This window comes from Thermobia domestica, chromosome 2 (assembly GCF_964235325.1).
Source record: "Thermobia domestica chromosome 2, izTheDome1.hap1.1, whole genome shotgun sequence".
Classification (NCBI taxonomy): Eukaryota; Metazoa; Arthropoda; class Insecta; order Zygentoma; family Lepismatidae; genus Thermobia; species Thermobia domestica.
Genome location: NC_137455.1, coordinates 313,777,294 through 313,793,156, shown reverse-complemented (window position 1 = coordinate 313,793,156; position 15,863 = coordinate 313,777,294). Strand labels below are relative to the sequence as shown.

The window sequence follows — 15,863 nt, the reverse complement described above, 5'->3', positions numbered from 1 at the left end:
GTTTCATTAAAAACATTTTTTTTTTTTTTTTTTTTACGTGGTGAATCTATTCCATGCTTCATTTATACCTTAATATTCGTATTGTATCATACAGAATAAGAAAGTTTGATTTTGAAGTGGGTCCCTTTCAAACGTCAGAGAGCTTAAATGGAAGGGCAGTTGTCTCTCTGTATTCCACAAGTTACGGCCCTGCTTTCTCCGTAACTTCTTTAAACACAGCCTTGGGTTCTTTCACAAAAACGTGAAAATAGGGAAACCAGAAGTTATTATTTCGTATTTATTTTTTCAGGTAAAAGGAATAATTCCAGTCTTAAGCAACTTTATATATTCACTTCAGAAACTAAGTTGCAGCTGAAATATCCTATCTTACCCTAAAGTTTGAATTTGTCTAATTCTATGAAACGGTTAATTATCAATGAAACTCAGAGAGAAACTAGAGGAACAACATCCCAGAACGAGTGTGTTTACCCCCCAACAACAGATATCGCTAATGTAACAAAATATGATTGCATTTTTAACCCTTTCCGGATCCTGGCTTTTTGGGCCACTTTTTAGACTTTCAGTCAAGCAGCTACTGTATCGTCACTATTTATCCTAGGATCATGGTTCATACCTCATTCTCTTCAGAATAGAGCTGGCTTTCAAATGGTACAACTTGCGTGCTCATACCATATACCAGAAGCAGGAAAAAAAAATGTCAAAGTGAAAATTTCAGAGGGAAAAAATTTTTTCTCGAACTTTGCCCCCCCCCTGGATCCCCCTATGTGATAGTAGCCATCTAAAAAAAATCTGATAAATAGCACATAGTATACTGAATGTGTGTGCCAGATTTCAAGTTTCTATCTTGAATAGTAAGGGCGGGAGAATTTTTATCAAAAATTCCCACAGTGCCCCAAAGTACCATAAAACACTATGATCTCAGGCAAAAAATTCCTGAGACATCCCTAATTACCCTAGGGTCATGTTTCGCCCATCATTCTCTTCAGAATAGAACTGCCTTTCAGGCGGTACCATTCATATGTCTCCATCATGTATCTAAGGCGGGAAATTCCTGAAAAAAGGGATTTTTGGGGGCAAAATTTCCCGTTTTTCAACTTTTGCCCCTCTGGACCCCCCTGTTTTTACGCAGAAATCGGAAAAAAAACTTCTGGTAAATACTACTCGGTGGACTGAATGTTTGTGCAAAATTTCAATCTTCTACGTGAAAAAATAGGCCCGCCAGAAAAAATTTCCCTACCATGCCCCACTTTTACCCTATACAGAAGTATATTTGGATAAAAATTCACTGAGACGGCCCTAATTACCCTAGAATAATAATTCGACCGTCGTTCTTTTCAGAATGGAACGGCCTTTCAGACGGTATGACTCGCGTGGTCCTATCATGTTTTTTGGCGGGAAAATTAGGAAATACGGGATTTTTGGAGTAAAAAATCCCTATTTTTACCTTTTTGCCCCTCTGGTTCCCCCCCTGTTTTAGCACTGACATCGGAACAAAAAATATGGTAAATAGTACTCGGTGGACTGAATGTTTGTGCAAAATTTCAATCTTCTACGTTCAAAAATAAGCCCGCCAAAAAATATATATACCGACAATGCCCCATATTTCCCTATATAGAAGTATATTTTTCAAAAAATCCCTGAGACGTCCCTAATTACCCTAGAATAATAATTCGACCGTCATTCTCTTTACAATGGAACGGCCTTTCAGACGGTATGACTCACGTGGTCCTATCATGTATGTGAGGCGGGAAAATGACGAGAAACGGGATTTTGGGGGTAAAAAATCCCTGTTTTTACCCCTTTTCCCCTCTATTTCCCCCCCTGTTTTAGCACTGACATCGGAACAAAAAATCTGGTAAATACTACTCGGTGGACTGAATGTTTGTGCAAAATTTCAATCTTCTACGTAGAAAAATAAGCCCGCCAAAAAATATTGAACATAGGTTTAAAAAATGAGAAGAGAAATTTTTGACTTATGACGTCATCACCACCTATGTCTGGACGCAGGACGGTCTGAAACCATATGTAATGTCTTCTACAAGGACTCTAGACTTGGAAAACAAAACAAAAAAAAAAAAACCGGACGAAAAAGCTCAAATAGAAGAGAAATAACGCAATGTACCATGAAAAGTGCATATGGTACAAATTGTACCACAGGATCCCGAAAGGGTTAAAAAGGGCAACATCAATTATTGAAGACCTCGAAATACTTCAATAACTGTAAACTATTTTTGTTTCGTTTATTGCGCACAGTTGCGCCTCTAGCTTCTCTGGTGATATAAGACTCACTGCTTTCCGTGTTTTCCTCGGCATCATTGTTAACGGGTTGTGCTGCGGCGGTATCTACAGGTTCTGGGAAGATAACGGCGGTGTCACTACGTTGAAGGTACTCTTCGATCTTCTCATCTTCTTCCGTTCGTTCACCGTTCAATCGTTCCGACTCCCCGTTCTCAACCACATGGTTCTTGGAACTTTGATGGTGGTGGTTATGGTTACTGTCGGGACTCATCTGCTCCGATTCTATTGGTAGCGTTAGATTTTCCAGTTCCACTGCAAAAAGAAAAAGAAGAGAATAACTCAGGTTATAATTACGTTACTTTAAAAGTTTAACAATACAGTAAATTGAAAATTAAAAGGATTATAACACAAGGTTTTGCATAGAAATTACCAAATTCACCTGTTAAAACTCGATTATTAGAATTAGAATATTCAAATAGCTATTCGAATATTAGAATAATTTAACATAACTAATACTAACAAAGTTGCGTTTAGAGTTATGATGGCAGAAGAGACAAAGGGCTCGTATTTGGTGCGTAGGCGCATGTAATTTTGAGATGGAAATCATTATACCAACGATTTTCTCTGGGTTTATTCTAGTTTTCTCCGACTCATTCTCGTTTTGTCAGTTCTATTATTATCAGAAATTTCCTGTATCAACGTTCGTCTCTAGCATATACAGTCTAATGAGGGACGTTTTAATTTTACCTACTTTCACTAGCGATTCTTAAGGTACGTCAAATCAGTAAAGAATTAAAGTTCATCGACATAAACTAAGGGATGGAAGCTTCATACAGCTTAAGAAACACGGTCTCTATAAAATATTTTAAGTTTATACCGATACAATTTCAATTTTGGGATTTTATTTCCCTCAAGAGCCGACACTGTCTAGTTTAATTGTTTCTTTTTTCTTTTAATTTTTAGTTGAAGTTTATACAATTCAGTACTAAAACCCAGTCTTTGTAATGAAAAATGCATTATCTAACCAACTTCAAAGCGACTAACTGAAAAATAGATATTTTGGAAATGAGGTGTAAAAATCAGATCTTTCAGTTTTACGTCCCACGATTCTGCCGCGTAGGCTAAAGGGGGGAGTGATGATGAGAATGAATTAAATAGTGGAATGAAAAAGTGGGCGCAAATGAGAGAACTCTGAGAAAACCCAAGCACACTGTGCTTGTTCACCACGCACTAGAGGTAAACGTTCTACCACTCAATAACCGCGGCACCAATATATTTACTGATAGGAAAACTTAATTATTAGTAAAAACTACGGTGTTTGTATTAGAATGGACAAATTCAGAAACAAAAAAATATTTAGCAGAGGTATCCGTATACATAGATATTCTGGTATATGCATATATATATATATATATATATATATATATATATATATATATATATATATATATATATATATATACAAACACACACACACACACACTGTATATGTTAGGGCTTCAAAGAAGTCCAATATAAGTGGTTTTACGTGTGTGTGTGGCGGTAGACCATTTTCTTCTGAAGAGATAACCCGTGTGCTGAACCTTCAATTCATATTCGTAGCGCTGCTGTCCCATGAACCCTTAGTTGAATTCTGTCGAGTGAATATGGGTTTCGAGGGGAAAAAGAGAGGCAGGCACATTGCGGAGATGGGTGTTTGCCATCAACTTCAACGAGTCCATTTGCACTGTGGCCGTAGTGGAAGGAAAGGGATTGAACCGAAGATACATAACAATCACCACAAAATGGTATACGACACATCTTGAGAATCCTTTGTCTAAATCCGCTACGGTCGCCTCAGATTATGCGCCAACACGATTTCTCCTCTTCTTCTGGTGGTCCGCCGTGTGCAATGGAGGTCGAAAGATACTTAGGAAGAAAGGAAAAAAAAAAAAGAATAAGTGAATCTCGAGATGTGGACAGGGAATAGAGCAATGTAAAGGAATTCTATAACACGAAGGGAGGGACAAAATGTATATAAGCCTTTAGCATAAGCACCTAATTTCTTGTGGCGAGTCTTCCTGCTAGAATACAAACAGGATTTTCAAAATCGAAGAAAAAACATAATTTCACTGCAACGGAATCCACTCAAGAGTATCGAAATAGCAAATATTTCCAGGAAAGAAAATGGTATTACTTTGTAAGGATATCGTAAAAGATAGAAACATCAAATATATAGATAGTTATAGTAGCCTATATTAGATCCATAATGGTTTTCGACCCACGAGCAACGAAAGAAAGAAAATGAACTAAAATTTCGAAAAAATGAAATGAAATCCTTAAGTTTTACATCCCACTGTTATGCCGGTTCGGCTAAAGGAGGCGGTGGTGATAATAAATGAAAGAAATAGTGGAATGAAGAAAGTTGGAGGAAACGAGAGAGCCCCGAGAAAATCTACAAATATGGTGTTTCTTCATCAAAAAGTTCACTTGGCGCGAGCTGGGACCGAACCAAGGACTCCACGCACCAGAGGTGAGCGCTCTACCACTGAGCCACCGCAGCCCCAATTGAAATGGCGAGTTTAACGTCCTACACTTATGCCATTTTAGGCTAAAGGAAACATATTAACGAAAAAGAATGATTATGAAATGAATTGATCGAATGAAAATGGGGGAGGAAACGGGAAAACCCTGAGAAGACACATAGACTAATGGTGTCCAACAAAAACTCAGTTGTTCTGGGATCAAACGAAGGACTTCTCGCCCCCAGAGGTAAGCGTAAACATTCTAGCATTGATCCACCATCTTCCCAATTCGAACTTTTTTGTTATCTTTTGTGCTATATACCATAGTTATTTCGAGAGGAAAAAGTAGCGCCAAGATGCATACTCTTAGTAATACAGTATTATTAACGGTCAACTAATTGATGATACGGGATTATATTCTGTTTTCTTTCTTTGTTATTTCTCTTTCTTAAATTCGAACTTGAAGGAAATAAGAGGAAAGAAAAAAAAAACAGACTTTCTCTGCTTATCTATAAAGCAAAATGCCTTGAAAGTTTGTGTTACGGTGCAACTCGAAAGACACGGGAACATTCAGTTTTGCAGTTGTGTTGGAGAGCACGAGATGAGCTTCCGGTGAAGATTTCTGAAACCAGCGTATCAAGAACTCCCGTAATGAACATTTCTTCTTCTTCTTCTTCTTCTTCTTCTTCTTCTTCTTCTTCTTAGCAGTCTGTTTTCGTGAGGGGATTCCCCGCGGGGATTATCTCGGACGATAATTAGTGGCTGGTCACTTCAAGAAGTAAGCAGTGGTAGTTGTTGTGAGATGGAGGGAGAGAGTCTCTCCCTCATTAGCCCCTGAGCTACGGAAGACAGAGCCGCCACTGATATCGGGAATAGAAACTCCTCATTTTCTTCATCTCTCCTTCTTCGGAGTAGCTCGTCCGTTGTCGACGCTAGGTTTCGTATCGCATTCAGTAAGCAAACAATCACTCGCTTATCCTTCTGTCTCTTCCTCAACAGTGGTGTGTCATCAGAATCTTTCCATCCCCCCCACTCCTATTCTCAGCAACAATGACCTCTTTCTGTGCTGTAGGTAGCCCCCTGAACAAAACCCAGCCACTACCACCTTCTGGAGCAAATTTCTTAGCTTTCCCTAATTGAAATCGACGCATTTTTCGGCCACCACAAACTCAGGAAATTAATTACCGAGGTTCTGCTAATGACAAAAGTCCTTCTGTTTGTGTTCCTCCATTTTTTTTATTTTTCTTTCTTCCTCCCGACTTCCTATTCAGAAACACTCATCTTGTGAGATATTCATTTAATTGGAGGCATTGCTTTGCCCGTTGTTGTATTCTTATTAGTTAGCGGTGATGGCGTCACTTTCATAACAGACTAAATGCTAACAAGACTAGTGGTTAATGTTCTTGTTTGACTCTTGCATTGTTCTTGTATGATCATTCTCTTAATCACAGTCGTAAGTGGTTCGGACTTCTCGATGATGATATATAATAAGCAGAAGTTCTTGGTTCGACTTCAGAATTGGTAATTTTCAGTGCCCTTATTCTGAAACTTGGACTTAAATTGGACTGTGGGAGCTAATCTAACATCATAAGACTATCGCTTATCAAAACTTAGCACAAATGCATAAATGTTTCATGTTAATTGGCAATCATGGTAGAACACGTCTATTCGGGTAGAGCACCCGTAAAAATATTCCTAGCATTAAAACTACTGCTGTACGATATTTCGATATGCCGATCGATCGATATTTTCAAATATCGAAAACTTACTGTTCGATATATCGATTGATAGTTTTCAAATATCGAAATATTGATATTGAAAAGTTACTGATCGATATATCGATCGATTAAATGTTAAAATATCGAAATATTGATATCAAAAAATTACTGATCGATATGTCGATCGATTGTTATTTTTAAATATCTAAATATTGATATCAAAAATTACCAATCGACTGATATGTTGAAATATCGAAATATTGATATCGAAAAATTACTGACCGAAATACTGATTGATCGATATTCGATATTTTTCGAACATATGAAGTTCCGCTATATTGTCGACGTCGATTTTTTAAAATCCAAATCCAGATGTTGTACAACTCTATGCAGGGCCATGGTGGGTTAACTGTCCTTTGTTGAATGATGTTACAGCAGCCACTGAGACAAAAGATGAGGGTGTTTCGTCTCGAAGCGGTGTTGTAAAAGGAATGTCTTGTATTGGAGAATATACAAATTTCTATTGGAAAAACTCCATTTAGTTGTATCTCATTTTGTCTCGTGTATGGCAGCAAATTGGTTTCCATCGCCATTATTTCTGGATTTATAGTCTATAGTTCCCTTGCTTATTTAGCTCCCTCATGCCTATGTGGACAGCGTGCACGCCCATGGTGCGAGAGATCCGAGTGCGAATCCCGGCGGAAGCTTATGTGGTTCGGATCCCACGTGTAGCCTGTGGGTCCACATCTCATGTAGCCCCACTACTTAAAAGAACGATAAACTCAAATAAAATTAAAACCTACCTCTCACTTCAAACTTCCCAGTTGCTTCACGTTGATGTGTCAAAAACGAAAATTTATGGTTCCGTCAGAATTCGAGTCACTGATGACGTCAGATTTAGTTTCTTGGGGGCAAACTAAGAGACAGAAATTTTTAGGGGGGCAGTAATTTTTGGATTACCTGACCTATACGTTTGGGGGCAGATTTACCCACCAAGGGCCGCTCACCCCTTTGCTCCCTATGGTATCATTACTGGATCGAGTCTGGTATCATGCACACCAAAGTCATGCGTGGTACCCAGTCGTCTACATATGAGTTCGATTTTTGTGCAGAACATTCCGATAAAAGTGCAGAATATCCTGATGAAAATGCAGAATATTTCGGTAGAAGAGCAAAATATATCGATGAAGAACATATATCCCGGGAACATATACGACAGAACATATATCGCAGAATATCTTGGAAGAAGTACGGAATATTTCGATAACTATTTGGTTCACATTAGCTTTGATATCTAAATAACTTGAACTAGAAAAACAAAACACTGAACGAAGCATTGTTTATTATAAAAATAATAACTGTGTAACAGCTACGCCATCTAACTGAACTAGACAGTGTCTGATGAAGAAATATTTCAGTAAAAGCGCAGAAAATTTAGGCAGAAAAACTCAGTAGAAAAGCATACTATCCACATGAGAGTGCAGTATACCACAGTAGAAGCACAGAAGTCCTCTTTAGAAGTTCAGAATATTCCAGAAGGAGTATAGAATATCCCAACAGAAGTATAGAACATCCCAGGAGAAGTATAGATGATTCTGGTAAAAGAGTAGAATATCTGGTAGAAGTGCATATAATCTCGGTAAAAAAAATCAGAGTATCCTAAGAGTACCGAATATCCCAGTAAAAATGCAGACGATATCAGTAAAAGTGCATAATATCGCAGATGTATAGAATATTCCGGTAAAGATCTCGGTAGAAGTGCAGAATATCACGGTAGTAGTGCATGTGGTTATTTGCTTGTTTAAAAATTAAAGTCTCTTTTCCATGCTAAAAATGCACCAGGTGTATACATATACGTTTAGCATGAGATTTGAATCCGGAACTCTTGCACAAGAGGAGAAAATACCCATTATTTAGCAACGAGGAAAGTTGTGGCGTCACCGGGGGAAAAAATCATGTCTTTAATTAGGATATTATTGTGATACTGATTAAATGTATACATATCCAAAACCCGCGGAGAAATTCTCTCTCTTAAAGGCACAAATAATGTCACTACAGAGAAATGAAATGAAATCTTTGAGTTTTACGTCTCACGGATATGCCGGTTAGGCTAAAGGAGACGGTGATGGTGAGAAATGAGTGAAATGGGAGGAAACGGAAATGAAGGAAGTGTGAGGAAACGGGAGAACCCCGAGAAAACCCACGAGTACGATGTTTGCTCACGGCGCCAGCTGGGATCGAACCAGGGACCCCAAGCACCGGAGGTGAACGCTCTACCACTGAGCCACCGCGCTCCCCTCACCCCGCCACTACAGAGAATTTCCAGAAGTAGTATCAATTCCCATTAAACTCAAATGAAATGAAAACTTCTAGTTTTACCTTCCACGACTGTACCTTCTAGACCAAAGGGAAAGGAGCTAATGAAAGTGAGATGATTAGACTTATGAAAAAAAAATCGTGGAATTAGAATGTAGCAAAAAACGGGAGAACTTCTAGAAAACTCATGTAGACGATACTGTCCACCACAAACTTGCCTTCGACTCGAACCAGGGACCTCTTGTAGTAGAGCTCAGCACTATCACTGAAGCTTCGTGCTCCCACCGTTAAATTCGACGACTACGTCTGATATAATTTCCGTGCTGATACTAACTCCCAACAAACAAAAGTTGGAAAACTCTGAAGAGTCTTCATCCCGGCGAAATTAAAATACCGCTAATTTTACAGTAATTATGGGATATCTTCAAATAGATAAAAGATAATTGAAATATGGAACAAGAGCGCCCTAGACAATATTATTTTGTGTGGGTTATCGTTATCACAAGTCACCTAGCGGCTTTCCGTTTTCAGCTGTTTAGAAACGCAAAAATAAATGCCGATTTTCAAAATGGCTCGAAATTGAAAGCAGATAAGTGAGTCGTGATAACGGTTTCTCATGTAAAACAATATTGTCTAGGGTGCTCTTGTTCCACATTTCGTTTATCTTTTATCTATTTGAAGATATCACATAATTACTGTAAAATTAGCGGTATTTTAATTTCGCCTGGATGAAGACTCTTAAGGGCATCTATATTATATATATTTTTTTCTCAAATTAAAATTGAGCTTCTAACAATTTTGTATTTAATAGGCATTATTTCCTTTTCAACAGATTTATTTCCCTTGTAACTTGACACGTACGCAAAATGTTTTGTACATAAAATATTTTTTAATGAATGCAATAAAACACAATAAAAGAAAGATTTTTCTGAAATTATATAAAAATATTACGAACAATTTTTCCCTCAATTTTTGTCACAATCTACCAATTGTCCAGAGAGGTCCAGAGCGGCTCACCGCACTCACGTGATGTCAGAAAAACCGCTGAGTTACCCCGGACGTGCCGATTAACGACTGCGAAAAAGTCCTAGTTTTCCTGCTGTAGCATATGAGGTGGTGGTGGCCCCTAGTAAACATACAACCCTCGCTACATGTCCACGTGCATTGCAACATGTGATTTTCCATGTCAGCAAATTAGAGAGAAGAAAAAAGAAAGAAGGAGAGAATGGAAAAGAAAAAAGAAAAACAGAAAAAAAACGGAATACTCAACCACAAACCACTGTAAAAAAATATAACAAGAGGGGTTTAAAAAGTTACAAAATACTTTGAGTTAAGTATTTTGTGTGTGTGTGTGTGTGTGTGTGTGTGTGTGTGTGTGTGTAGGCTACGTTAAAAAAAAAAAGAATTGGATGAGTCTGTTAAACAGTAAAATTATTTTTCAACTCTTTGACGTAGTAATTGATGTTTTCACTGCAAATGAATTGTCAATTTGTTTAATCAAACTTACGCAATTTCTAAAATTAAACACTCTTTTATTGGTGTTTGAATGTAATGAATAATTACATAATCTTATTTCTAACACAAATGTGAGACATGTTAATATCCTGGAATGTATACAACCCCCTTAAGAGATGTGTAATGTTTGTTGCAGGAACATAAGGGGGATAATGATAATTCCTTATTATAATAAGCGCAAGATTCAGTGTTTTATGCTAATTCCTAGTAGTAAACAATCATGCTAGTAGATGTCGCTATGTGCATTATCACTTGCTTTCCTGGCGATATTAGATGTGACTACCTGTGAGGCTGTGGTGTATAAGAAGTCCCTAAATAATTGCATAAAAATATGGTATAAAATTTGGGATTGTTGATGGGTAAACTGAACAATAAATAAATTTGTTAAATGTAAGCAATTAGAGTTTTCAATTAGGCACAATTTTAACCTACAGTGTACAGCAAACCAAAGATGAGTGGTACAACAAGTGTTACTTAAAGCAAATGCTCTACAGCATATGCTCTCAACCTTGTGATCCAGTGTTTGATATGCAATGACTGGCATCACCTTACTTACAGCATACGGCACTATTTTTCAGTAGACGTTCCCTTTTGTTGGCCTTCCACAAATTGGAAAAATACTACTTTACACTCACTCACCTTGGAAATAATTATAACTTTAGGGAAACCAAATTAGAGAAACGTAAACCACATTAGTTTCAAATGCCGCTTGCTGTTGTACTTACATCATATTTAATCAAACCTCATAATGTCTTCGCTATTAGGTCTATATGCGTGTCTTTCTCGGTAGAATCACGGAATTATTGCCATCCTTTTAAAAAATGTATGCGGCAGGGAAAAAAAAGATCGAGAATTCCTTTAAATTTCTTTTCAGAAGTGATCTTAAAAGAGAGAGGTACACTATGGGCTATTCACACCAACCAACAAACAGCCACCTTCTAATGCCGGCAAAAAAATCCTTCAATATATTGAATATGAGTGTACAGATGCCTGGAGTTTTAACGCCCGCCAAAAGTTTTGAAGCTGTCTACCTTTGCATAGAAGATAATTTTATAATTGCGAAGTGGGCGAGTAAATGCTGTAAAAGGAGCCGAAATCAATATTGCCGAATTGGACCATTTTCGTACACCAGAACATAAATTTGTTTGTTTGTTTGTTTTTTATAGATGTTCGAATGATTAACCGTACAACGTCCACTCTCATAGGAGAGAAACACGTGTGGCAATTTAACCAGTGATCGTCTAGCAATACTGATACAACACACAAAAAAACACGTTTAAGTTCAACTAATGTTTATAGAAGACAGTTGAAATATGATGTTCTGCAATTGTCAGTTGGTGTGAATAGCACCTAATATCCGTTCTTGCAAAGGTAGGTTCTTTGATATTACCTCTGCAGAAGAAGATACATACAATTATAGTCGAGCTCCTTTGTGGCTAAAAATCGTGGTTATATGGTTAGCGTACGTGTTCCTTTGGAGCGGGTGACAGGGGTGCGATTCCAGGGAAGCTCATATGGTTCGGATCTCATGTTAAGCTCTAGGTTCACGTCTCATATAGCCTCGCTGTTGAAAGGAAAGCTAAACTCAATCAACCATATAATTCCTATAATCCAAACCAAAGAGTGATACTTATCTTATAAATGTCACTTTCAATTAAAGTGTAAGCAAGACTAATTAAAAGTATTTTCACTTTTGGTGAACTTCCTGATGAGTTGAATTAAATATCTGGAAAATATTTTCCACTTTTATTTAAATGTTTAAACCTGATTTAAGGCATTTACCCTACTTTTTTTTTTTTTTATAAGAGCTGCGCTTGTGAGTAGGTTAGTTCTATATACGAAAGCCACATTGATTTATATTTTAACTACATTTTGGATTGATTCTAAAATAAATGTTTCCAAGAGACTATATCTCATGAAGAACAATCTCGCCTAAATAGACTGATATCTCATTCTGACTTAAAAAATTATACAGATACTCCAAAATTATGAACAAAAAAGAAATAAAAATGCATTAGTTTTGCCCCACCTACAGTGAAGTGTTTCTATTTTTTAAATTTTATGTCTTGTGTAGCCCACATATCTAAAGAAGTTACAACTTGTGATACCCTCTTGATGCCAGCTAATAATCGACAAATACCCTACAACATTGCTCACATTCGTCTCGAGAAAAGGTAATATAAAAATTCTGCGAGGGGTTTGTCTAAGGGAGAGAATGGCCATTTCTTCACGGTATGCAAAATTAAGACTGAAGATAGAGCCGAAAGAGAAAAGGGAGGGAAGAGAAAAGAAATCAAGGAACAGGAAGAAAAGACAAGATAAAAAAATACAATAGTCGTGTTCGCTTCAGGATAGCGCACACACGGAGCGAAGAAGAATTGATTAAAGCTTAGAATTATGGTTGGGTTGAATTTTTATAGTGGAAGATCAATCTCATTCCTTGTTAGAAAGAATTTCAGGAAATGTGCAAGAAGTCAGCATGGGATCACACTATTTCTTTTATTTCATCCCCTCCCTCCCCCGCGTCCCACTTCCCTTTAACTTTCTATTATTCTTTCCTATAGTTTTGTTTCAGTTAGCGAATATTTTATACTGACTTTTTTTTCTTTCTTCCTTTCTTGTACGGACATGACTCGACATGAAAGTGTAGCAACTTCCTCCCTCCTGAGAAGATTATATATATAGAGAGAGAGAGTTTAGGGAACCTACGGAGGGGAAAAAACACGGTTTGGCGTTCTGTGGAGCTGTTTTAATTCTTTTTCGTCGTCGAGTGACTAAACATGTCAGGTCGACTCGTCGCATTATCAGAGTTTTCGAGATGAAACAATGGCACATTACGTCGGCATTCGGGACTTCAATAACTGTCAACAACTCGGTGCCCGGTAAGGACACGATGAAGGCACGGTCCTGACAGCCTAATACAATTATAGACATCGAGATGACGATAGGCGACGCTCGACACGCTTGGCTGGTTTTGACCTCAACAGAGCAGAACAGCAGATGACACACACATATACACACAATGGATGAGAAAAGAGCATCGTCCCATCTCGATTCTCTTTCTCTGATTCTCTCCCTCCCCCTCTTCTTATTCTTTGTCTAACAAGGGAACTGTATAGATTGATTAAATCTACACCGATAACAAAGAAAAAAAGTTTTCCCTTATTATTCTTAGTATATAGTGCATACACTACAAATTCGTGTCAACCGTATCTGCAACAATAAAACTTAAGTATAACGACATATACAGTATATTGTCTGAAATTTACGAAACAGATATCTTGTAAAAAATAATGTTGAGTTGATTTTAATTTAGCGTCCCTTTCAGCAGTGAGGTTATATGAGACGTGGACCTACTGATTAACGTAGAATCCGAACCACATGAGCTCCCGCCAGGAATCGAACCTGGGTCTCTGCTATAGCTATTCATAATGATATTTATTACTATTAGCGGCCGTGATGGCTCAGTGATACATCTCACCAGATGCGTATTGTAGCAGACAACACGTGTCCTTGCATTTTCTCGCGGTTTACTAATTTTCTCTCACGTTCTTCATTCTACCATTTCGTTATCATCACCATTCTCTACATTAGTTTCGATCATAATAGTGAGACTTTAGACTAGAAATCTCGTTTTATTGGATCAAAAGAACCGATATATTTCAATAAAAAATTAAAACCAATATAATTTATTCAAAAATTATCTTGTACGTTTTTATATCTGGAGAATTACATATAATGTAACCAAACCCAAACTATTTCTTCACTCAGTATTATGTGCTTATTCCGTAGAAAATACGAAAACTCGATTTATGGGCTGTTCAAAAATTCTGCGGCCCCTGATCAAAGATCCAATATATTTCAATCAAAAATTTTCTTGTACGACTCATATCTGGACAACTACATATAAAAATAAAATCTTTGAGTTTTACGTCCCACGCTTATGCCGGTTAGGCTAAAGGAGACGGTGATGATGAGAAATTAATGAAATGGTGGAATGAAGAAAGTGAGAGGAAACGGGAGAACCCCCAGGAAACCCACGTACACGGTGTTTGTCCACCACAAAGTTTACTTGGCGGGGACTAGGATCGAACCCGGGACCCCAAGCACCAGAGGTGAACGCTCTACCACTGAGCCACCGCGACTCCAGAACTACATATAGTGTAGCCAAATCTAAACTTCACTTAGTAGGATGTGCTTATTCCGTAGAAAATACGAAAACTCGATTTAGGGGTCGTTCAAAAATTTTGTGGCCCCTGATTCAAAAACTAATTATTGGCCAAGATCGCAATCTTTTGAAGCATTTTTTATCATTCCTAAAATTCTTGTTTCATTTATATATTGAACGATTAAAAAATAATCAAAAGAAGGCAATTGTAATATTACTTTCCTTTGAAATATTCTAAACACGATCAGAAAAGAAAAGTTGGTTCTCGAGCATCAAAAGTACATCGAAACGTCTCTGCTATTAACAAACATATTAAAACTTAACCACTGACCTCCTTTCTGTTCTTTCTGTCTCTGCATTCTAGTCAATAACACAATATACTAATGGAAAGCTGAAATCTACTTGATTGATTGAATCGTACTTAAGTGTCTGCACTGGATACAGAAACTGTCAAGATTGTCAATCTCACAGAAGGGGTTCTAAGCAAAAGCAATATTCATAATTACAATATAAAAAGAAGGGTAAGAACTCATAAAGAATACCCACAGAGTTACAGTATATACAAACAGTTCCTGCCGTAGTCTTTGTCAGTTAGCTTCCAATGTTTGATATATATATAAGCTTGGTTACCCTATGTACACTCATGTCAAAAATTATTGTCGCATGTCTATAAATATGTTGTTGTAGGAATATAATTGGATAACGGATTTGCCCGGTATTTGTTATAATGTTAGTATGTGTATAATCGGCAAAGAGATGTATGTGGCAAATTTCATGTCAAAAGAGCAGTAAATAAGAACAATAAAACGAAAATAAAACTTTCTTGTCCATTTAGCAACATTTTGTTTTACTCATTCTAATTTTTGTATTTGTAATTCTTTTCCTATGAAATTTACCACAAATATACATTTCCCGATTATATACATAGTATCAGTATTAAAAGTACCTTGCAAAATCATTATCAAATTATATTCTTACAAGAAGACAGTTATAGATATGCGACAATCATTTTGGACATGACTGTAAAACTGAAGTCTCACTTATATACAACGATAGCTTGGTGTCCTACAAAATTGATTTCAACTGGTACCACTACACTAAAATGAAATAAGACAAATTTTTCAATACAAATTTTTCAATGTTATTAGTATTTAACGGGAGAAAAAATATCCAAAGAGGAGACATACACCAATTGATAAATATTACTGACTAGAAAAAAATGATATTTATCAATGCAAAAGCTTATGCGTAGTTTACGAGAAATTTAAAGGGGAAAAATTAATTTGTAAGGCTAAAAATTGATGCTACACGAGAAACCACGCCACTTTTTGAGGTCAAAGTGATACTGAAAAATACCATCATTAAGACCTTCATTATGAATATTAGCAAAGATGATATTACGTA

General features: G+C 37.0%; 1 protein-coding gene across 5 annotated transcripts in view; it reads right to left on the bottom strand.

Moving 5' to 3' along the window:
• The window catches only part of zfh1 (Zn finger homeodomain 1), a 746,119-nt gene that overhangs the window by 302,351 nt on the left and 427,905 nt on the right, over positions 1-15,863 (bottom strand). For all 5 annotated transcript variants that reach the window (XM_081748992.1, XM_081748988.1, XM_081748990.1 and 2 more), the window contains exon 2: positions 2,290-2,550. In XM_081748992.1, the coding sequence (XP_081605118.1) occupies positions 2,290-2,509 (220 nt within the window). In that variant the 5' untranslated portion in view covers positions 2,510-2,550. The remainder of the gene's footprint in view (positions 1-2,289; positions 2,551-15,863) is intronic.